Source organism: Ochotona princeps, chromosome 3 (genome assembly GCF_030435755.1).
Source record: "Ochotona princeps isolate mOchPri1 chromosome 3, mOchPri1.hap1, whole genome shotgun sequence".
Lineage (NCBI taxonomy): Eukaryota > Metazoa > Chordata > Mammalia > Lagomorpha > Ochotonidae > Ochotona > Ochotona princeps.
Window position 1 is genome coordinate 6,512,011 of NC_080834.1, and position 25,667 is coordinate 6,537,677.

Below are 25,667 nucleotides of genomic sequence, written 5' to 3' on the forward strand. Positions count from 1 at the left end.
CCTGTGATAAGCATCAGAAATACGTGGAGTTGGAGACATCACCTGCGTTTTACTCACTCTCCAAAAGGCAAGGGACCAAGATGACAGTTGAGTGCCTTAAGAAGGAAGTTTTATTTTCAGAAGGTTTAAAGCATTAAATTAACGCAAGCAGGGGATATATGTTAAATACATAGCAAACATTCACTATTTCACAATCAGTGCCTGCCAAAAAGTCATAAAATGAAAACATGTCAATGTGAAAAGCAAATATGCATCCCTCTGCTGCATTTCAAAATAATAGATCAGCAATGAAAATTCAAAACATTAAACTGAATTTCAGCAGTTTTTAAAAATTACAAATTATACCCTGTTCCCTATCTACAGCATCCAAACTGCTTTTTCCTGTCAAGTAACAAAGATTTGATTCACAAACCTTGGAAAAACCATCTGTAATTTCCAGATAGTTAGAGACAGGTTAAGTATCCACAGAAAGATAAAACAATGGTTCTATAGTATAACATACTGAGGGGGCCAACATCTTGAAATGAAAACTGAATTCTCAGATTCACAAATTGTTTCAGGGTGGGTGAAGAGAACATAATACATTTCCCATATATACCTGTTATGGAAATTAGTTCTTTAATATAAAAAAGTATATACTTAAAACAGAATCTGAAACGTAATAAAAACTCATTAAAGGTGAACTATGGCTAGCCATAATAGCAGTGGTTAGCATAGTAGTAGCAGCGATAACAAATGAACAACTTGAGTACAAGCTGACATGTGTGTTTGCCCCACTGCAGTTAAGTACGAACAAGCAATGCTTGTTCCTATTTCATTCAATAGTGAGTAAAACTACAAATCTGGCTTTGGAATGCCTTGTAGACTAAAATTCCATTCAGATACGATGAACAATGGCTCTGTATGCAAGAATTTTAAAATAATTATTGTAAAGGCAGGCAGAGAGAGAGCTCACATCCACTGGTTCATCTCCACGCATGGGCAGTGCCAGAAATAAAAAGTCAGAGCGCAATTTAAGTCTCTCATGTGCAAGATAGAAACCCAATTACTTCACTCATCACTGCTGTCCCCAGGGCTTCCAGTAGGAAGAAGCTAAAAGCCAGGAGCTGCAATTAGGAACTGAACCCAGGGAAACCACAATGCGGTAATCAGCATCTTAACCTCTTAGCTAAACACTTGCACCTGCAGCAACCTTTTAAGTTGAAACATCCACAGAGAACAAAATAACCCTAAATTTCATGAGTATCTGCTGTATCATAATTTCATCTAACTTTAAATAGAAAAACTTGCCAAGAAAAATTGGCAAACATCCTATTTACGCTACTAAGATTATACACGTTAAAAAGTTCAAGCTGTCTTTAGGCTGTTTTCCCTATGACTCATTGAGAGTAAGTAACTACGATTCGAAGCCAGAGGAGCCAGCCTGGCAGTGCAGCATGCAAGCCACGTGCCTGTGACCCCAGCAGCCCACCTGGGACCTGGCCACTCCGCTCGTGACCCAGCATCCTGCTAATGGGTCGGGAAAGCAGTGGAAGATTCGCCACTTGCTTGGGTACCTACACACACGTGGGAGAACCGGAAGAAGCTATAGCTTCCTGGCCGCAGCCTGGTTCAGCCCAGTTTGTGACAGCCATTTGGAAAACGAACCAGCAAATAGAAGGTTGTTCTGTCTTGGGTACTGCTCTCTAATTCTGCCTTTAAAACAAACAAATACATCTTTTAAAAAAGAGAGAGAGAGAGAATTTAAAGTTACATAAAGTAGTACAAGGTCCCTCAATTTATGAAACCGTGGCAAACACAGTGTATGTACAGAGATGTGGAAAATTATTATAAGTTAATACTGAATCTTAGTACCTGTTTTGTTCAATCAAAATTTTTAAGGTCCTTGGATTTGTCAAAACGACATCTGAATCCACACTAAAGTAATAATCACACTTTTCATCCTGACGACAAAAATCCCTGACAATGAAAAAGAAAATGAAATAAGATATAAAATAGCCATCTGCTGGTCGAACATGTTAACATAAAGGTTATTCATAAATAAGGATCCTCTAACCTACTTTTCAATCACATAACAAAATATCATTTTGAATTTGAACTTCAAAATGGGCACGCTATCAGCACAGGCATTCTGACAGATCTACTTTAAAAGTTCAGGGCAGGTAAAATGTAGTTTCCATGTGTCAAACATTTTAAGGCATAAAACATCTAGCCCAAATTTCAATTTGTAATTTAATATTATGTCTTTTTCTTTTTGTAAATAGGAGTTAGCAAGTAGTTTTTTTTTTTTTTTTTTTCAAAAAGAACAGCAATACTTTTGCATTCGCATTCACCAGAGCCCTGGAGACCTAAGTGTGCTCGACTCTGGACATTTCGAAACTAGATTTGCCTGGAATTCTTTCTGAGACGTTCACCGCCCTGTGTTTCCATCAGCAAGCATGCTGGACGCGTGTGAACTGTTATCAGCAGAATTCCAGGGAATTCACTGCAGACTCCATGATGTCATGGAAAAGCTACATCTGGAACTCTCCTCCTTCTGAGTCAGTTCTGCTCCCTCACCTCCCCGTATTCACTCCCCGTTCTTGTCACCATGCATCTGCATGTCACAATTTTGTAAGCTACTGCCAGCCGCCACCGCACAGCAGAACTTGTTCAATCTGTGCCACAAACATGCAGAGAAAATAAGCTCTGAATGTGGACTCGGGGAGTCTCCGGGGAGTCAGGGATGGATATGTAAGTGGAAACATGCGCGTGGCGTTGCAGGCCGCCTGTTCCTGCTTGCTCTCAGGCCAGCAACTACTCATCGCTCTTGGCCTGCCCCTCCACAACACAAGGCGTTAAGGGCTGCTAGACCACAGCCCTTCTCCTGATGAGAGCCTACCAAGACATCACCCCTGCTGCTCAGCGGCACTCCAAACACTGCCTGACATCTTCAACGGGCACTCACCTAGCGAAGCATCGTTTTGATGATCGTCACAGTATTATTCATAATCTGCAGGAGTAGCAAACGTGCTAACATATTTCAGTAGATAACTGCAAAGCAGCGACACGCTTTTCTTCCAATAGTTTGTCAGACAATAAATTCCAATAGACGTCACTGCTGTTAGCAGTCACCTTTTTAATCGTTTTAGTTTTTAGCTAAATTCAGCTCATTGCTTATTTTAAAATATTGATCCCTAGCAATTAAGAACAGTAATTTCCACGACCCTTTACAAGTTAAATATATAATTACATATATATACAAACCTAGTGTGAGCATGGGCTATGACTGTGTGTGAACACACCGCATACACACACACAGAGGAAACATCCAATTGTGTTATTTTCCAACAAAATATTAATGTTACAGTCTTTTAGTAGTGTAATTAACTTCAATGAGTGTAAACTTACATTCCCATGTTCCTGGCTTTGGCCTGACTCAGGTTTTCTTCAGGTCCTACTATTTTTATGGTACTGATTTCATGTTTAGCTTTATCATAAAATACCTTAAGGTCCTTTTCATGATAAACTTCCTATAAGATATTTAAAAAAAAGAAAATTGGAGAAAATAAGACAAAAGGATGGCTGAAGTCTTCACATGTAGCAGGGGCTTCACAAAGTCGTGCAGCCCACAATTCACATATTTATCCAAACTATGGACAGAATAATAGCCATTAAAAGCATGGGACTTCAACACAAACATATTAATATCATAAAAAAAAAGAGACTTCAGAATTCTTAAGACTTCTAGCTACGTTTTTACATAACCTACATTTTCCACGGGTCCTTCCTTCTGTAAATACTTCTATCTATTGTAATTAACCACTTAAAACATAAACGGGAAAAAATGTGGCCTGCGAATTTAAAGCGTATGTTGTTAAACTTCCTGAAGAAATGTCAAATTAAGTCATACAGACATTAGTACATGCTATAAGAAGCCATATTGTACAAATGGAAACATTAACAATATTTCTTGAAATGACAACGAGAAATAATGCTTACATATAAGGTTTCTGTTTTTAAAAAAATAGAAGCTAAGCCCAAAATTTTACTGACATGGAAGTTTCATGATAAAGTCACCAACATGAACATTTCAATGTGATTCAGCTTTGCTAAAATTCAGACTGTATCATCTCATCTCTGGAGCACTGGGGAGCTCGGCATTTTCTAACCTCAAATTTCCTGAAGAGCTTTTCATAGCCTGTTCAAATCACTGATCACATAAGCTGCACAGATTTCATCTTAAAAAAATACAAAAACTCCTATTAATAAGGATTGGAGACCCCATGGAAGCAAGGAAGCAGGGATATTTTCCAATGCATTTCACAAAACACCCACTATTTTACTCTTAAATGAAGCTGTTTTTTGACATGTACATTAGGAACAAAGAGAAACGGTGAACAAAAATATGAGGATTGAAGAGAGACAATGAAATAATTTACAGCCACTGAATTTTTTCAGATAACACAAATACCAGCATACTGCTGAAAGAAAAAATGACTTTACATTAGGACTGCTATGGGAGGTGAGTGGGAGGCTCCAGATATTTCTGATGGAAATGACAGTATCAAAATCCTTTGGGGAAGAGCTTATTTGAAGTGATTTATTTAAACAATACGTTATGTGGAATCTGTTTCAGCATCAGCTCATAGCATTAAACCAAGGTACCAAAAATTAGCTGGCCAATTCTGTGAAAGAAGGTGTTAGGACTAACCCAAAGGCAAGGAATGGAAGGCCCTTTGATAATTTATTCTTTAATTTTACGTAGAGCTACATGAAAATGACTGCTATGCAATTATAATGAACTTAGTCCAATGAAAATTGGGGTTTTTTGGTCATAAGTAACCAATAGCTCTGATACACTAACACATAAACAAAAACATCCCAGAAAATGCTCATTTCCCCAAATACTTACCTTGTTATGAATAAAGAGTTTAAGTGCTTCTTTTGGGTAATCCAGTGTCAACAATGTGTCCAGGAATCGAGGTAGAAAAGGTGTTGGTTGCTCAATAAAAACACCTATTGTTACATTTGGATGGACCTTTGTGTTACATCAAACATAAAAACAAATTATGCTTAATATGGTCATTATTTTCAGTTTTATCACAATAATCGCCGACACATTTAAGAAAGAAATAGAATGTGAACGCAATACCAATTGACTTGAAATGCCTCATGGAAGTTCTCTAGCATTTAAAGTTCTCCAAGACTTGAAGGGATTGCATGATTCCAACAGAGGCTTTTAGTCAATATATCTTGGCATTACAACTTAGAAAATTCATTATCAAATCAAACTTTAAGACCACTCCCACTAGTCAAATACTTCCTTTGTAATGGACCTTGAAAAAACCTTCAGGTCTGAATGCTATTTTGAAAGCATCATTCCAGAAACCAGAAAGCTAAATGTACTTTCCTTTTTATTTTTAATGATTTAAATTCAGCACTTCTTACATAGCCCAAATAAGGCAATGCCAGTAGCTTCGTCTCTATGCTTGAATAGCCACTTTAATATCATTTTACTGCTAGCATTTATTTTGTTTCACTCAAATTATGTATCATATCCTTTCACTAATGTATTTTCTTAATGCATTGTTTCTATTTTTACATATTTCTTTCATCTTCTTTACGTATGTTTTAGTGTGTACTTTTTACATTCACTACATAAAAATTTCTGAAATAGACTTTGTATATGCCAGTGCTGTGATAAGTAACATTTAAGAAACAGAAACAAAGTTTCTGGTCTGAAAAGTTTACAATTGGGTGTAAAAGTCAGAAACACAGATAAAACACCTTGTAAAATCGTAGTTATACGAATTTCATCAAACTGTACACTGTGGTACTTTGTGAGTCTATCAATTCATTCACCCATCCAAATATTTTTCATTTATGAAAGAATTATTGATTTGAAAGGCTGGGTCTCCTGCGTGCATGGCAGGGATTCAGGTGCTTGAGCCATCACCTGCTACTTCTCAGGTTCATCAGAAGGAAGCGGATGGGAAGCAGGGAGGCAGGGATTCGAACCTGTCACTCAGATATAAGATACAGGCTTCTCTAGCTACTCCGTAACATGCTGTGCCACAATGATCATCCCTGCCCACAAATATTTTCTTAAAGGAATAAACAAAGAATTAAATAGTCTTCTAGGGATTTTCTTCTAGGGATTTTCAATATTAAGAAAAAAAAAGTAGATCACAATTTCGCCCTATCAAATAAGAGGATGTGTTTCATTCAAACTTTGTAACTGCTATTGAATTACTTATTATGTCAACATACACAAGCAAGGAGAACGGGAGATGAGAGGCTGAGTAACTCAAACATCTGGAAAAGGAGGTAAAAGCTCTGATCCAACACGCTGCATCTCCATGTCAATTGCAAGCTAAACCTTGGGCAGTTTCTACCTAAAATTATGATAGGCCTGGGATCTCAATTACCTACACAATTTAAATTTTAATATCCCCACAAACACAAAGCATATCTTACTTTACAAATTTTTAAGAATAGTTAACACAAAATAACTTAAGAACTTATAGTGATTTACTTGTAGAAAAAATCATTTAAATATTTTTCTATTCTTGAACCAAAAAAAAAAAAAACTGAAACAAAGCAGATAAAAATTATCAACTTCCTTTGCATGGGACAACACTTCCTCTATGCAAAACCAAAAAAAAAAAGATCTTGATAAATTTCACCTATATTCATGCTGCAGCTTCACTAAATATTCTAGTGCTCTTTCCAGATGGGAACATTCAGTTTGTTATTAGCGAGACTGGCCAAAATATCTTATTTTCCAGTAAAATAAAACTCTATTCTGAAGCTCCTAAACGCATGCAATTTGCTGTTTATTTTCTTTTTGGACAGCGATTTTTGAAAAGTAGTACTTTCAGGAGCTTGGGTGCATCACACTGAGGGTACTTTCCATCTGCCTGAGTCCAGAGGGCACCCCAACTGTGCGCTTGGGGGGTGTGCTTTTGCCCTGTGTGCCCAGGTACTCCACCCTGGAGTCGATGAAGGAATCAAGCTGCAGGACAAAAGCACTCCCTGAAATACAATTGTTCATTCACATAATATTCTCCCAAGATAGCAGAACAGTTTTATGTTACTAAAGAATAACCTTAAATCTGCTCTAACGACAGAAGACAGTTCTAAACCTGAAATTGAAATAAACAAATATTTCCAACACCCTATTCACTCTCAAAGGATAAATGATATCATATGCTATAATTCTCTGTGTAAGAGGGGTAATTAGCATTGTGTTTGGCACGTAATATTCACATGATATCCAGATAGAGTCAACAGTGGCCAAGATCATATGATCTGAAATCAAGTCCTGTCAAATAATTGAAAATTGTATAACTTTAAGGAAGTTACTGACCCTCCGTTTACTCACCTCTACAACTGAGTCGCAGGTTATTACCTACTTTAAGGACCATCACTTTAAACGGGTTACTATATATGTAGAATTTAGAACAGTTCTTACTTATACAATCAAATATTGTTTTTCAATCATCTAATTTTTAAAAAGTCAAACACAGATAAAATTATCCAATAAAATACTGAACTACCTAAAGAATTTGTTCTTAATAATCTGGCCATGTCAGCAAGGCAGAACAACAAAAGAACCCAGCAACAGCAAGCTATTAAGTATTAATAACCAAGGCTAATAACTAGGCTCAATTATCAGCTATTTTGTTTCCAAAAACAGTTCAGATATACACAAATCTAACAGTTTTGAGCTATATGTTATTGTACTACAAATCAATTCATTACAATTAACTCCATAAACATAATTTGACATTTTTTTTTCATGTATCACGGCATTGCCTGACAGTTCTACTCACATTCACTGAAGACAAGTCAATTGTATCAACTTCGCAAAGCAAGCAGCCGTTGCTCTGTGTCCACAGGTTAGGCACGTAGTTCCCAAAATAATTCAGGACAATCTGGTGAAGGAGGGACAGAGTGTGAACAAGGGAAAGCCCTCCTGTCATGGAGCTCTCGGTCTTCGCGCGTCCAACTGGGGACTGTGTTTTCTGCGTTCTGTGCACTCCTTTACTTGCTGAACTACTCCCTTCCACATGGCGATACTGACTGAATACAGTGCTTCTCCAGACTTCATGTTCGAAAGCTGGTTAAACTGTGTCTACACGTGTCAAAACCATTCTTACAGATCTTAAAGGTTACGCTTCATCTCATAAGAAATAATACTAGAAACGTCAACAAGAAACACGTCGGTGAAACGCAGCTTTAAATGAACAGATGAAATTGATTAGCAAACACAAGAGCCAAATTGAGGCCATGTGCATAATCATGGGTGATAAGCATGTTTATAGACCCAGTAGAGACACCAAGAGAAATGAGGCAATGACAATGTAATCTCTTAGCAACTATTCTCTGCACTGAACACTGATTAAACTTGATCAAGAAATGGCACTAAGTTCTCCCCCAGAATCAGGCTACTGTGAACTAGAGTTCTCAGCAATGATTCAGTAAGACAGAGTGTGGCTCCTAATTACAGTCACTCAAATCCTCCCATTAATCAGCTCTGCCAAGTATTTGACACAAGTTAGGACTGTGCCTGAAACACATGTTCCTATCATGGTGCCTGGTGTGCGGCCCGCCTCCTCTTCCCACAAAGTTCTCTAATACAGTGCACTCTGGTGGCAGCAACACCGTGGGAGACACGAATGGCATTCCGAGTTTCTGCCTTGACCTGGCACAGTTCTTACTATCTGAGCATTAGGGGAGTGAATCATGGATGATGCAAGGTCTCTGTCCTTCAAATAATAACAACAACAAAAACACTGGCCTTTTGGGCAATAGTGCTTTCCCATCAGGCCGCTCAGGCCTCCCAACCCCTTTACAACCCATCACCTCCTCCCTTGTGCATCTAGAGACATTCATTGTGTCTGCAGTGGTCTGTATTCCACTCCGTATGAGTGTCAACCTGGTGAGAGGAAGGTGATGAGGAAGATGAGGAAACACACTAAGATTTCCTCTAAATCCAAGAAAATCTTTACCTACCCAGAGTTTGGACTTTAGAAAAAGATTTGCTGATAAATAAAAAAATAAATAAAATAATTGGTGCTCAGGTAAAGCCAATAAGGTTTGCATCCCATGTACAAATGCCAGTTTGGACCATGGCTACTTTGCTACCATCGAGCCTAGGAAAATGGCAGAGGATGAGCCAAGTGCGTGGGCACCTGCCACTGCATGGAGGAGCCCATGGCAAACTTCCAAAGTTCCTGGCTCCACGCCTCAGTCCGGGCAAGAGAAGGCTGTTGTGGACATTTGAGGAGTAAAGCAGTGGACGGAAGGCATCTCTCTGTGTGTTTCCTGTTGCTCTCCTTTGCAGGCAAACAAACTTTTAAAAAGTAAAGTATTATGCCTTTTGCAGTTCTGAAATTTAGGAGTAGTGTGACTATTTCTTATCAAAAGAAAAGCATGAATATTAACTTAGCCATTAATATTCTTCAATGTATATAGTTTTCAAGCAAAAACAGTTATCTATACTTGGGTCCCTCATTTTAAATATTTCAAAGAGAAATACCACTGCAATCATGAAATGTTTTGTTCAAAATATTCTGGGCAAGATTTTTATATTAAGAACTGAAACAGATAGCTTAAGCAGTGGATCATGTATAAAATCCCCATCACATACATAATGAAAGCTTCCCCATTTTAGAAACCATAAGATACATAATAATTATTTTATGAATTATTCATTAATCTCTTAAAGTCCCTACAAACATAGCAAAAGGATCATCATTTTAAAAGATTAGAGCACACAAAGGCATTATTTTCAGTCTTCAGTTTAAACCTTGAGTTTGTATCATTCCTACTTTCTGCTTCTTACTCAATTTGTTTCACAGGTAGTTAACATTTTTGGAGTATTACTTGTAACTGGAAACCTCCCTCCTCTAGATCTTTCCACACAGAGGTTATCTATTCTCTCCACCCTCCATCCACATCTGTTTCCTCCATTATGACTGCAGACACCTCTGCTGGCAGCATCAGCAAGTGCAAAGAGTTGTGTGTTGACGCCATCCTGCAGGCTCCCCAGCTTGCAGGCGGTGTATTTTACTGATTCTTTCACAGTACCAAATGTTTCCAACAATGCTGCCACTTTCACTGGCAGGGAAACTTTCCAACCATTTTCCTTCTTTCTTCCTTGCTTTTTAAAAACCCATCCAAGTTTTCAAGGTCACAGTGGCTTAAATACAAGGATTTTTTCAGATTTATTTTTATTGGAAAGTCAGATTTACAGAGAGGTGGAGAGATAGAAAGATCTTCCATTCTCTGACTCACTCCTCAAGTGGCCACAATGGCCAGAGCTGAACCCGTCCAAAGTCAGGAGCCAGGGGTCCCATGTGGAAGCAGAGTCTCAAGGTTTTGGGACATCTTCCACTGCTTTCCCAGGCCACAAGCAGGGAGCTGGATGGAAGTGGAGCAGCCGGGACACATATCAGCACCCACGGGACGCCACAACTTACAGGCGGAGTTATTAGGCCAGCTACCCCAATATACTGAATTTTAATGTATTGCTATGAAAAAATACTATTGGTTGTTCTTTCTGTAATTTCCTCAGAATTTTATATTATCCCAATTACAATGCTTGAAACAAAACTTACTTCTATTTTATTATAAAATACAATCATAAGAATGCAGACTAGTCAGAATCATGTCAGTGCTTTGGGATAAAATGGGGTTGTCAGAGCCTAGAACACCAGAAACAGTGATAGCTTCAACTAAAACATTTTCTGTATTTGAAAACTCAGTTGATATAGGTCTTTGTGAATTCTTCAAGAGGAGGGCTCCTTTTCTGGTGATCACATCTGTAATTTCTCACATAAATCTCCAGTCAACATCATCCTGGAAACTTTCAAGATAATCCCATTGAAATCACTTATCATCATGTCTCACCGACATCACTTCCACTCTCCTAACACACAAATTCAAATTTGAGTCAATCCTCGTATTCCCAGGGAGGAAGAGCACAGTGCCTTGTCACGGGAAGTTCTGGATGGAGCATCCTCTGCCTCACTGGTAATGATAATGTCACAGGCAAAATTCAAATAGAAACCTCATGGACGGCTGCTTTATTGTTTGTAGGCTGAAGGCCTGATAAGGGAGCCCAACAGGAAAGCAATCAAATGTCATCTCTACCTAGTATGTGGTACGCATCACGATGAAGGCCCCAAAGCTACACAAGTACCCTGGAGACCCGAGGAGCAAAGGCAAGTGTTTCACCTGTAAATCTTCCCGTCAGTAACACTTTCACCAAGCTCAACCACAGAGAGACGGGCAGGGGAGGGGAGGAAGGGAGAGAGAGGTAAGATATGGAAAAACATTCAACATTATCAGAGAAGGGGTCCTACATAAGGAAAACGTGGCTCTCGCTTTAGCAGCTGTTATTAAATAATTTGCCAAGGTGAAACGTGTTATGTACTCCAGTGAGCAAAAATCATCAGTGTGATTAATTAATATCAAACCAGATGTTGCGCTGTAAAAAAAAAGAGTCAATAAGTAACTGGTACAAAGGAAAGCATTTTTTCTGCAATTCTCAGAAAATAATAATAAAAGACAACATTCTGCACACTCTATTTCTCAGGAATACATGGCTGGGCAAGCAGTCACGGTGACTCACCTTGGTGGGTCCATTTCCATTAAGCACCACTGGTAATGTTTCATAAAATGTGTTCTTGACTCGGGTTCTGTTATTTTCAAATTTTAAAACAACTTCATCTAGGTTAAAAAGAAAAAAAGTTTTGATGACTTCAACACGCATGCGTGAGAGTGGTTATACTCTGTGTATCTGGGGAACGTTTGTCTTCTCCAAGCCCGCAGATAGACAATATGAAACAGAACCCTGGCGGTCACACAGACACTGACTGGAGCATGCCTCTCCCATGCATCCCACCCGGTGTCAGCAATGTACTGGCAGGTGGGAGGAATGCATCTTCCCTTCGTTGATGGTAAATTGATGCTCAGACACTATAGTACTGTTTGAACCTTCTCATCTGTAGGTCTACTGGTGTCTACCTTGCTAGGTTATTAGGAAGACAGGAGCAACGTCTTGATCTAGGCAGGTTTCCCACAACTGGCTACAATGACAGAATTGCCAGTTCTATTGAGGCTACACCACATGATGTAGCTAAAATGCTACAGGAGAGTGTGTAGCAGGTTAAGTTTCAAACTGTGATGCCATTATCCTTTATACGTTCCAGTTCAAGTCATGGCCAATGAACTTCTGGTCTACCTCACTGCAATGACCTGGGAAAGCAATTGGAAGATGGTCCAAGTGTGTGGACCCCGCATCCATGTAGGGGACATTTAAGAGGCTCCCGGCTTCAGCCAGGCCCTGACCAGTCATTTGAGTGGTGAACCAACAGATGGAAAATTGTGTTCTCTCTATCTCTCCCTCTCTCTGTCTCTATAAAGCAAATAAACACACACGTCTTTTCCAAGATTCAGACATGGTCCAATTGTTCAGAAATACAAAATTCTGAGGATTTATTTTTTTTTCTTCCCAGGTTTCTTTGCTGATATTTCTTTGGCACTCAAATAAATGTTTTTCATTCTGAGAGTCACTTTATCATATGAACTGTACCGGGCAGTATTGAATTTCAATATATTTTCAATTTTCAAGGGATTAATGAATTAAGATCTTCTGATAGTTGGTGTTTTGTACAGTAATTTGCTTTATCAAGATATGTGTATCTTAGGGTCGTCACTGTGACATAATGGCTTAGGTTGTCTGCAATGCTGCCACTCTATATGTGTACTACTACAAACTCTAGCTGTTCCATTTCTGGTCCAGCTCCCGACTAATCTGCTTGGTAAAGCAGCAGAAGATGGTCCCTGGGCTCCGGCATCCACACTGGACACTGTGATGAAGTCCTGGCTGTTAAGGCCCCTTGGGGACTCAACAAGAGGATGGAAGATCTCCCCATACCAACTCTCTCTCTCTCTCTGCAACATCATCTTCCAAATAAATAATTTAGATCTTTTAAAAATATATATGTATAATGTATCTCTGCAAAAACACGCACAAGCACACATGCATATATGCACTCCCAGTGTGCACACGAACACATATACACATATGTGTACACAATTTCAGAGGCTACCTGTCTAGTTGTTACTGAGACACAGAGGTACACGGAACTGCACAGACAGCCTGCAGAATATGGGTCTGCATCCTCTTGCTCCTCTGGAGATAAACAGACCCACTGCCTAAACCAGGTTAACACCAGTGTAGGGGTAACAGTGACCTACAATAACCCACAACTCACTGCATACTCACTGTAATGTATTTATACGCTAAGCAACACACCTGCCAGCCACCATAAGAGGACACATTAAACCACGTAAGGACAAAAATCAGAGGGCAGTTAGATTCTGAGAAATTTTCATCCACTTTCCAGAAAAATTATGAATACTATTCCCTTTTATACATGTGTGTCTCCTCTTTCATTGAACAGTCCATGCAATATTCACTGAAGATGAAGCCACACTCTACCTCCGGAATGTGTTCTTTTCATTTTCTCAATGAAATGTTTTTCTGTTTCTTATTCACTCTTCTGATTCGCTCATAAATTCTTGCAGCAAAGACAAGAACTTCATTACCAGCCATTTTTTTGCTGGCCTGCACTGTTACACCTTTCAACTGGATCCATTCTAAGCTTCCTGGGTAATTCTCAATACAAGTACCTCACCTTGAAAAATGCACAACACATACATATTATCTATAACCCCAAGCAATGAAGACATTAGACTTTAAGGCAAGAGGGATATCATTTCCAAACCAGTTTTAAAACCAAATGATTTTGACTGATTATACTAAACTATGTTAAGTTAAACTCAAGATCAATACTATTTCAAGGATTGCAATACCTGTCCTGCAAACCTTACCGTACACCCAAACTGAATATAACAAAAGAAAAACAGCTGAAAACACAAGAAGCATTTGTAGATCTCAGCAACCCCCATACTGAAACCACATACCTACAGCTCCATTTAAAGTCTGGAAAATTTTACATTTGTGATCCAAGGTGATGTTAAAAGATTCCTACAAAAATAAGAATGAAGATAACATTGAAAATGACAAAATAACAAAAGCAATCACCACTACCACGACAATACCCTTTGCTCTTTAAAGAAATTTAAAGTTTAAAAATCTTAAGATTCATTCCCAATGAAACTGTTTACTATATCTTGACAATAGGATGCTGGACTCTGCCACTGTCTCTGCCTGCAATGATGGACATCTGACTGTTTATGAAGAATTATACAGTAGCAGTAATATAGAGGAGGGGGAGAAGGAACTTAGGGAGAGGACAGCGGAAATCCCAGGATCTATGGAACTGCATCATAAAATGGTGATAATACTAAAAAATCATTCACACAAAAATAAAAAAAAAACAATAAGAAAAAAAAAAGGTTCAACATACTGCTACTGAAATGACACTTGTTCTAAACATTTATTAGCGTTTTAAATTCCATGCATCATTTCTTTAGAAAAAAGGAGAAAATGTGCTTAATTTATTCTAATTTATTCTAATTCATTCTAAATATAATTCCACAATATGTGTCACTATGAAAAATGGAGCCTAAATCTTAGATACTCTATCTGTAAATGCTTTCATCTGAAAAAAAATCTCAAATTGTACAAAATATCAATTAAGGTGCATGCGTATCCTTGTGTGTGTCGGGTGTTATGTAACCTCTTGCATTCCCAGATTAAGGTAAACTATAGCATAGATGCTTTTGCTTTAAATTGAGTGATTAATTTTTGACCATTTGAAATAAACTCTCTTATTCATGGTAAAAAAAATAAAGATTAAAAATCTTATATGTTAAGTGTCTAATGAAAATAATTAAATGACTAAAGTATTTAGATGAGACACAAGTCTAGCGAATTTCAAAGCACTGTAAAACATCGTTTAATACATAATTTAGAAAATTGCGCAACAGTGTCTGTAATAGTAAACTATGAAACAATGTATTGTAGATAGATAAAATTTCCATCAAATCAGAAAATTTTGTTTAACATTTTTCCAAAATTTCATGTGAATCAGTTCCAGGAATGAGGCAAATGAGTACCATCCCCAATATTCTCCCCTTAATAACATAACTCAGAGTCTCAATATTCTTCTATTGTGTGCTTGAAATAAAAGACAAAAGAATCCTTGTATATTATATGTAGTGACATCAACATACTCTTTTCAAAAAATGTATGAGGAAGTAATAAGAATTTTCTAGACATGATACCACTAAGATGGACATGTTTGTTCACTATTCTATCTTCCAGTTAACCACAATATGGATGCAATGGCCGGAACAGACATCCTGTGCAAGGATGTGTAATTTGAGCATTTCAAATAGCATCTAAACTGCTAGGCCGAACACCTTTGTAAGAAATGCTATCACCCTTCAATTACCACCGAAATTCTTTATTTTGAATATTTTCACATTAACATAATACAAAAACACAGCAGCCCAAACAATCAAATCGTGAGAAAGCATTTGCTGTTACCCTTTTCAAAGGATCGATGTAAATTTTAGTATAAAAGAGCTGATCGTCATCATTATCTTGAAGAGCCCACTGTTGCACTATTCGATTGACATACGGAGCATAGCCAATAAATCCTGCAACAAAGCAGGGAGAGAGAGTCAAGATGTGTAGAATTAACAGACCAAAGTCCAGCTCTAATGAATTTCACTCATCTCAAGTTGAGACTGTTTCCTCCCACAGAGATTTCAGAGTTCATTGTGAAAGAAGTTATTGATTGCCTTTTGTTTTCTGAATAAGCTGTATGGAGTGAGTGTTATTACAAACTTGAAAACAGAAACACTCAGAGGCTCCTTTAAAAAAAAAAAAGCATATTCCTAACTTGGACCTAAAAGACAAATGTACTCATGTTCTACTCTTTCCAACATTCCTAAGAGAAAAAGACTTGCTAAGAAAAGAAGAAAGCAAAGTGGAGAATTTCCCCTCTGTTCTTCTGGAATGCCCTTGTGGGATCCTATGCCGAAGATTCACTATTCTGAAAGAAAATCCCTAACACTGTGGTTCGCACGTCCATGCCGAAGAAGCTCATCACTGGAATGTTGGATTTGTCACCGCTGCAAACATCCCAAAGACATGCTACCTCCGGGATATTTCGGGAATTTTTCCATTACTTGAAGCAGTCATCACTGTGCCTGCTAAACCATTTTCTGGCTAGGTTTTTAAAGTCATAGTCTGGAAAAGGGAAGTCTAAAATTGGAGTGTTCCTTTTGGCATTAGAGCACAAGCATTAAGTCTGCCAGTAACTGTCTATAAAAAGGCTCACAACAAGATCGTTTTTCCTGTCGAGTTGTCCTCTAAATTTAAGAAAAGCAGCCCGTTTACAATGCTTCATTAATATTCAATACTATTCAAAGGAGGGCCAATATTACTCCTGTGAATGGAAAAGAAAATCAAACTTTTTTCCTAGGGGAAGAAGTGAAAGAAATAGGTCCAATAAAATACAAGACAAAATAAAGACACAACAAAAAGCAATCATTAGATCATCATTTTCTGGTATCCTTGCCACATTAAAAAGCTTGCTATGAAAGATAATACATCCCCTCCCCTGGCTGAAATATACCTCCCCTGGCTGAAATATAATACATTTAAAGTTGATTTCGAATTGACAGGTTTTTACTTATGTTGGGAAGGTCTTCCCTTTAGTGGCCCTAAGTTAGTATGGCATAGAGTCTCAGCACCATACCCACCTCCTGAATTCAGGTAGGGTTTCCCGCTGTGCACAATGGGATACTTCTCAGCCAATCTCTTATCTGGCCACAGAAGTCCATCTGCTGCAAACACCACTTTATGGTTTGTCTTCTGGAATTTTTTTAAAATTTCTTCAGGACCACCAGCAAATATGACATGGAAGCTATTTAATGTAACAATATAAGAAGTTTTAAAACATAGTTATCAGAATTTAGGCACATAAACCAAGAAAAGAACTCTAGTAAAAGCCAGAATTTAGAATCCATGACAAGATTTATACTATTAAATATACACTACATTAGATAAGTTTCACTCCACTTAAGTTATATGAGTTGTATTGAACTATTAGTATTTATATTAGCAAACGAAGTCCAAATAAATTTTATTGTCAATCTTAATTTTATAAAATGATCACTTATCCTTAAGATAGACATTCTAAAATAACGCTTCAGTATTAAAAATTTAATTGTTTGCTATATAATTTAATTGCACCAATGTGTACAGTAGCAGTATTGTAGCCAACATAGTTTATGCAAGGTATAATCATTGCTAATATAATTTAGTAATTCAAACACAGTCATTTACAGAAGCTCCCATCAAAACTATATTAGATTTCAACTCAAATTGAGCTAATTCATCATAATTTCTTAAGACTTTATTATCCTTGACAAACATGTTTTTAGCTACTAAATGCCATCAATTTACATTCAGTACATAAATCACCATTTAGCCTGAAATTAAAAAATAATAACATGTGTTCAGAAAAGTGTATCTTTTAAAAGATCAATAAACTGAAAAACACAGAAATCAACACTAGAATTGTATCATTTTAGTGTCACTGATTTTTCTGCAGGCTTTGTTCATCATAAAATTACACTGATTTAACAAAATGTGAAGTTAAAAAGCACCATCTGAGAAGTTTCCAATTGGTAATAAGTCCTCTATCTATTACAATCACAAATTCTTTTACATTTTTTTGTTCACTTCTGTGTACCTAAAGACCACAGTTTACGGAGAAAACCACTCAATGACTTAATATTCCACATGATAAGTAATAACAATAAACTAATGTTCTTGACAACCCCCCATCCATGTTCTTACAGACAAAACTCTGGACATATTGCTATGATTTCTGACTAAAGAAATAAATTCACTCCCAAGGAGGTAGTTAGTATGCCAGACCAGTTATCAAACACTAGGCAAGATTCACTAACTTTCTTTATATCAATTACTTAATCAAAATAAAACACATTATTGCTCATCTCTGATGTTACTATTCTGACTTGTGGCAGGAATGCAGATACATCCCCAGTCAGTTCTCTCATCACTGACAGTGGAATCATTGCTACGTAGTCAGGCTCAGGGCTATTCCGAAGCTACAGGTGAGGTAGGCTTAGCACTGTTCAAGAGAACCTGAGCAGAGTACGGTACAGCAACTTACATTCACAAAGGGAGTTACCTGCCCTCCACTCCCTCCCTCTCCCCCTGCACGGTGACAGAGTTCATGTTCTCATCATGTAGGACATTTCTAAGTTACACGCACAGACACACACACACGAGAACCGGGGTCAGTGAGCTCATACTGTGACTTAAGCCATTGCCTGTGATACTGGCATCCCATATGAGCACTGGTTCAAATCCCAACTGTTCTATTTATGATCCATATCTCCACTGAGGGACTTAGTAGAACAGCACAACGGGACAATGCCACACACATGGGAAACCTGGATGGAGCTCCAGGCTGCCTGGCTCCTAGGTACTGCCTGTTGCACCATCTGGGAAGTAAACCAACAGATGAAAGATACCTCTCTCTCTGCCCACTTCTGTGTGTGTGTGAGAGAGACAGAGAGAGAGAGAGAGAGACTTCCTCTAACTTTGCCTTTACAATTAAAAAAATCTTTTTTTAAAAAAGCACAATGGCAGAAGGTTAATATCATACAGCTCAACTTTGTAATTACAAAAAGTATTTTTTAAGGTCAGTAAAAATAAAAATAAAAAAAAAGATTGGGAAAAACAGAGTTCGACTCAGTAAGAGATAGACTAATCCTTTATTGCACATTGCTCTGAACTTCAGAGGATTTAAACTTCATCATTTATTTTCATTCCAATCACAAAAAAATAATTCACAATCAAAACATATCCATAACTCTATACCTAAACGGGCACACAGATGTGGCTATTTAGTTTTATCTTTCTCCTCCTACAACCAGTAGTAAGAAATTGTAACATAATCCTAAAAGTTATCCACAGCCCATAATTTGAAGTCAGTCAATTAGGTGTCAAACTCCAATTCTGCCACTTGTTACAACAACAACCTGAGACTAGTTAATCTTGATATAGCTCAGTTTCTCTGTAAATTGGGGAGACTCTGTAACTCTATTTTTCAAATAAATAAAAGCTTTCTTTAAACAATCGGGGAGAAAATAATATCAAAATATTGTTATAATAATTAAAAATTCATAGCACCTATCATGGTTTACAACCAACAAAGTTAACAAAAACCAGGATTATCAACTAGGACTAAATACAAGAAAGGAAAGAATAACACACTATTACGTTTTACCAGTATGGTAGCTAAAACAATTTTATTTTTAGCCAAATTATTTTCAAAGGAAAAACTTTAAGACAAAATAAAACTGTTCCACCTCCAATCCAACTTTCACATCTATTAAAAAATTGTATTAAACTAACAATGTAAAGCATGAACAAGTTTCTTCTTTTCTTCTAAGTGCAATTAAATTCTTCAGTCTTATTTTTCAATAGAGGCATTTTTCCCTCCGGAGAATTAGTTTGCTGACAATGTCTTTGATATTACACAGTAGGACGAATGGCTATTCTACTGGGTAAATGAGCCATGAGAAACGAGACAAATTAACCAAATTCTCAGACGAGACTCTCACTCCGGCTTCAGCGCAACCCCGGTGCCCTGTTCATTTACGGGGAAAAGAGCATATTTATGTCACAGAATTACACCATGGAAATGTAAGCCCTGTTGATTTCAGAAGCTTGCAGGAAGCATCGTATATTCAAAATTCATGCACTTTGAAATGTCTTCTATCTTGTAAACCTGAGCATAAGATTCATTCATTCATATATATTCATACACACACACACATATAAATATATGGTATGTCTTAAACAATAAACAAGTCAGTAGTTTGAAAAAGACATGATAGTGTCAAATTTTACTTAAAGAATTTAATATGTTTAAAGCAGGCATTACACTTATTACATGCACTGCATTTATGAACGAATTGCACCCTACAGGCGGTTCATGCGCCAGCTGCTGCACCTGCAGTACGGCTCCCTGCGGATGGCCTGGGGAGGCGGAGGGCGGCGGAGGGCAGTGGAGGGCGGCGGCGGGCAGCGGAGGGAGGGCGGCGGAGGGAGGACGGCGGAGGGAGGGCAGCGGAGGGAGGGCAGCGGGGGGCAGCGGAGAGCAGCGCAGGGCAGAGGAGGGCGGCGGAGGGCAGTGGAGGCTGGCCCAAGAGCATTTCTTTGCCCCTGTCATTCACACTGGACACCAAGATGAAACTCTTGGCTCATGTTTCCATCATCCTGCCATTTTGGCGATTGGGAAGTGAATCAGTGGATGAAAGATTATCTCCCCCCATGTCCCATTTCTTCCCTTCCCTGCAACTCTTTCAAATAAATAGATACATCTAGAAATAAAAAAGATTCTGACTTTGAATAACATCCTAAGGTTACTGTAAGGTTTCCCATTCCATTCTAGTACCACTGCTATATCTATGTTTAAGTATGTTTTTTTAAAGATTTATTTATTTTTATTGGAAAGGCGGATATACAGAAAGAAGGAGAGACAGAAAGGAAGCTTTCCATCCGATGATTCACTTCCCAAGTGGGCGCAACAGCCGGTGCTGTGCCGATCCGAAGCCAGGAGCCAGGAGCTTCCTCCAGGTCTCCCACGCGGGTGCGGAGTCCCAAGGCTTTGGGCCGTCCTCGACTGCTTTCCCAGGCCACAAGCAGGGAGCTGGATGGGAAGTGGAGCCGCCAGGGTTAGAACCAGCACCCATATGGGACCCCGGCACGTGCAAGGCGAGAACTTTAGCCGCTAGGCCACGGTGCTAGGCCCGATGTTTAAGTATTTTTTAAAAGTTCTGAACTTAAGTTAAAAGTTCTCAAAGGGCAAGCAAGTTTTTCTACTTAAAATTATTTTGGCTACCAAAGCTCTAATAGGCAATTGAAAAAATGCAGAAGGGTTATAAAAATAATTCTCATAGGAATTCGGTACATTAAAACACTAAGCATAAAATAAAATTTTCCACATTTTACTGTGTTAAATTTTCCTGGGCCCGAAAAAGCCACAAGATTAGACCTTATGTGGTCTTACGGAGGCTCTGCCAGACTCGCCAGTGTTCCTGCACCAACAGGTCACTGCGATGCCTGCCAGCACTCGTCCTGCTGCGTTCCGTTCCGGGGGCGCCATCAACCGCGCCGTCCATCAGGTGAAACATTTTTCATTCAGCTTTTTAGCCTTTCTTTTCCATCACGTCTCTCAGCAAATATGTTGTCAAATTCTATTGATTCCATCCACTAAATCTATTTAGCATTCACATCCTCTCCAGTCACTAGATTCCTGTACTGGGTTCACTGAGAAACCCCACAAGCCCTCCGCACGACCCAGCCCCTCGTCACCTCTGACTGAGACAGTCGGACATGCTGTAGCCCTCTCTGAATCTTCAGGCTTTCAACACGGGTCTAAAATTTTAATAAACCTTTACTCTCTGCATTTTTTAAAAACTTATTTTATTTTCCTGGAAAAGTCGGATTTACAAAGAGGAGGAGAGAGAAAGATCTTCTGTCTGCTGGCTCACTCCCCAGTGGCCGCAAAGGCCGAAGCTGCACCAATTTGAACCCAGGAGCAAGGAGCTCTTCTGGGTCTCCCATACAGGTGCAGGGACCCAAGGCTTTGAGCCGTGCTTGACCGCTGTCTGAGGCCACACGCAGGGAACTGGATGGGAAGCGGGGCAGCCGGGATTAGAACCGGCACCCATATGGGATCCTGGCGTGTACGAGGTAAGGACTTCAGATTCTAGGCTACTGCGCTGGGCCCTCTGCCCTTTTTAAAACAACTATTTTCGGTTCAGAGTTACAGACAGTTTCTGTTGCATGGACTCAACTCCACCCCTGTGGTGCAAAAGCAGCCACAGACAATATGTAAACAAATGAGCAGAGATGGGTTCCTACAAAACTATTCACCAAGATCAGACAGTGGGCTTGGCAACAATTACTGACCCCAATCCTGTAAAATAAAGTTTCAGTGAGTCAGCTTGGCATGAATAAGCTTCTATTAAATAATGTGATCTAAAGCCAAAACAGATTTGCCATCCATGTCTTCTTCGGTAGTGAAGTCATCCTTGCTTAACACATCTTTTTCTAATTGGATCCCCAGCGTCTGCCATCCAGGCCCATTTTCCAACGTGTCCTTCTCTCTAAACTCCTGGCTGATTGGCATCACTGGGACACGTCACTTCCTTCCTCTGAATTCCCAGGGCTCTTCTACTCTCCACTTTCAACCAAACATTCCTTTGGCTGCTCTTCATGCAGAGTGTCAATCTTATACTAGAGTGTTTGTTTTTCCCTCTCATAGGCGGGTTCACGTCTTGATTCATCTTTTTAATTTTGAAGTCGGTCAATAAATATTTGTTGAACCAATGAGGGAATCGAGTGCATGAATCATTTCGAGTCTCCACATGAAGCCAAAGCTACTGAGGAGCCAATAAACAAAGTGCCACAAGAATGCCCTAGTTTGTTGTTTCTTCCAGCTCTTTCCAAAAACTTGAGCAAACGACTGTAATTCAATAAACAATGCTGGCTGCTGAATGCCTGAATCAAGTCTCACAAAACAGAAGAAGAGAAAGTCGCACCCCTGCTGATAATTCATTTGTCACATCATCTCCTCTGTATATGTCCATGATGCTCGACACGGTTATCACTTCTCACACGAGGAAATCATCAAAAAAAAAAAAAAAAAGAATGATAAAAATAAGCAAAAGAAACTTCAAGTGCCCACTCACTTCGTCATCGAATGGATTACATGACAATCACATCACAGTAGAAACGACTGAGCTTATTTTAAGAATTTACGGGGAACTGTGGAAGCAGTTCTTTGGCATAACATAGAGACGATGTTAGGAGCTGAGCATGACGTTGGAGGTTTCCTCTACACGGCATGGGATTGCACTTGCTGAGACTGTGGAAGAGCAGCCAATGAGCACTGTGCAGTTATGGGTCATTTCCTCCAGGCCATTTTCTCATGGAAGCCAAGGTGCTGAAGTACTAGCACAGCTGCAGTGCAAGAAGCAGGGATGGAGGAGGGCACACTGCACTATCCACTGTGCCAGGAACTGGCATCTGTTCCTCAGTCACTCAGCTTCTGTATTTGTGAGATGATATTAACTGAATTAAATTGGGCCCAGCACGGTAGCCTAGTGGTTAAAGTCCTTGCCCTGTACAGACCAGAATCCCATATGGCCACTGGTTCTAATCCTAGTGACCCCACTTTCCATCCAGTCCCTTGTTTGTGGCCTGGAAAAGCAGTAGAAGATGGCCCAAAGCCTTGGGACCCTGCATCCATGCGGGAGACCCTGAAGAAGCTCCTGGCTCCTGGTTTTGGATCAACTCAGCTATGTTTGTTGGCAGCCACTTGGAGAGTGAACTAGCAGATTTCAGATCTTTCTCTCTGTCTGCCTTTCTTTCCAATAAAAACAGGTGTCTTTTTAAAAAATAATTTTTTTTCTCTAATTTTAAAAGGACAGTTACGTTTATCTCTTCAATATAAATCTTTCAACACTTCGACACACACGTTTGCACAAGTATTAATCTAAGCAATGGAGAAATAACTTTTGTAATGGCTAGCATTATGACGAAGGTCAACTTTGGCAGATAAAACATATCCAGTCCTACTGAAAAAGAAATGTGTTCAGTGGGCAAGGTTTCTGTCCTAGTCGGCCACCAACCACAGCAGCTGATGTCAAATCCTGTGCGTAACATCTAATTAATAACATGTTCGCTAAACAAAGAGTAAGAGGCAAGGAGCAGACAGTCTCACGTGGGAATACACAGGAACACCGGCCAAGTAATCCCACAGGCGACACATACGGACATCAATCCATGTAAGACAGGCACGAACACCCATCACTTCTTATGGGTGTCGCCTTCTTCACCTGCGTTCCAAGGCTTCTACTAACACTCTAACAGTAAATCCTAACAAGAAAATGTGAACGATTTGAAACCAGAAAGACAAAAATCCCTTATTTTGTGCTTAATTCCTCCATGGTGCATTATGTTTGACGAGCTGGAGAGCAGGGCATCACATTTAAGCGACAGCTAACGATGTCAATCTTTTCTTCAAAAAACAAAATTAAAGAAAAAAAAGCAAGCAAGAAAGAGATGGTTTAGAAGCAAGGAACCATGATGTGTTTTGGCTTTCCTTGACCCCCAAATAATGAACTGTTGTCTGTTGGTAATGACTATGTTCTTTGCATCAGCCCACTCCAACTGCCATCATTGCCAGGGAGGAGGAGACCGACAAATAAACCTGCCACTGCAAGGTAAAATTATAGATGTCGTATTTGGAAAGCTTTGCTTTCAGGAAATGCTTAGTCTGTCATCTGTGAAAGTATGTTAAGACAATATAAAAGGCAAGAATACTGGGTATGTAATCTCAACTGTGAGATGGAGGATGTTTCTTTCATGGGCTACAAATAGCCTAGGATCTGTTCATCTTTAGAACATTGCGTATGAATTGCATTTTTACAACATAAAAACAAAATGAAAATGTTGTTTTTACGAATCGTTAGCAAAGTGATCAATTTGACGTGCCCTTTCATAATTATCTGAAAATTACCTGTTCTAAAGAAATTACACCAGCATTCAAGTTTCTGGGAAGATGTGCATTCTTCTTCCATATTAGTTTTGTTCAGTTTTTTTTTTGCTTACAGAATTGGTGTGACATAAATTAGAAACCCTAAAGGGTGAGATGTGCTGCTCTCTTTGTCCACAGTGTTTAGCTCAATGCCTACAACACATTCTGTGCTCAATAAACATGCACTAAACACAAGGTGAGAAATTCACTCTCTGAGCTTTCATTTGTAGCCAATTAATATTCAACTGGAAGCCAGGAGAAATAAACAGGAGCATGAGCAATCAGAAGGAACATTATGATACAGCCCAATCTGATGTTCAAAATACAATTTTTAAATAACTTCCACGTTTGATATTTCCCAAGAAGTCATTCGATTACTCCCAATGAATAAAGAAAAATAAGTGTGGAAAATAATTTCAAAACATCCACCATAAATCTCCCACTTGCAAGGTCTGCTTCTCCTTGATAGAGAATTTCCCTTAACCACTAATTATTCCTTGTTATTGTACTTTGAATATGGGTTAAGTCCAGCACCCACTCAGCTCCAATGTGTGGGACACACAGTTTCTTTCTTTCTTTCTTTCTTTCTTTCTTTCTTTCTTTCTGAAACATTAGATATACAGAGAGGAGGAGAGACAGAGAGGAAGATCTTCTGTCCACTCATTCACTCTCCAAGCAGCCACAATGGCCAGAGCTGAGCCAATCTAAAGCCAGAAGCCAGGAGCTTCTTCCAGGTCTCCCACATGGGTGCAGGGTTCCAAGGCTACAGGCCATTCTCGACTGTTTTCCCAGGCCACAAGCAGGGAGCTGGATGCGATGAGGGTCTGCCAGCATTAGAACCAGGGCTCAAAAGGGATCCCAGCATGTGCAAGTCAAGGGCCTTAGCCACTAGGCTACCACATCGGGCTCCGGGACACACAGTTTCATTCAGCATGTAACTGGAGAAGTCAGCCCTGCACAGCGAACAGGACCAGTCACACTGACAATCAGCATGAATCTGTGGGATGAAATGGCTCCATTTTTCTCGTCAATGTCTATTAA

The 25,667-nt window shown here is 39.1% G+C and overlaps 1 protein-coding gene across 2 annotated transcripts in view; it reads right to left on the reverse strand.

Annotated features, from left to right (window-relative positions):
• Positions 1-25,667, reverse strand: part of PLOD2 (procollagen-lysine,2-oxoglutarate 5-dioxygenase 2) — an 83,029-nt gene that overhangs the window by 12,087 nt on the left and 45,275 nt on the right. For both annotated transcript variants that reach the window (XM_058661410.1, XM_004597755.3), the window contains exons 4-11: positions 16,738-16,901; positions 15,515-15,627; positions 13,984-14,047; positions 11,624-11,721; positions 7,818-7,919; positions 4,895-5,020; positions 3,391-3,512; positions 1,855-1,959 (exon numbers count right to left, since the gene is read on the reverse strand). In XM_058661410.1, the coding sequence (XP_058517393.1) occupies positions 1,855-1,959; positions 3,391-3,512; positions 4,895-5,020; positions 7,818-7,919; positions 11,624-11,721; positions 13,984-14,047; positions 15,515-15,627; positions 16,738-16,901 (894 nt within the window). The remainder of the gene's footprint in view (positions 1-1,854; positions 1,960-3,390; positions 3,513-4,894; positions 5,021-7,817; positions 7,920-11,623; positions 11,722-13,983; positions 14,048-15,514; positions 15,628-16,737; positions 16,902-25,667) is intronic.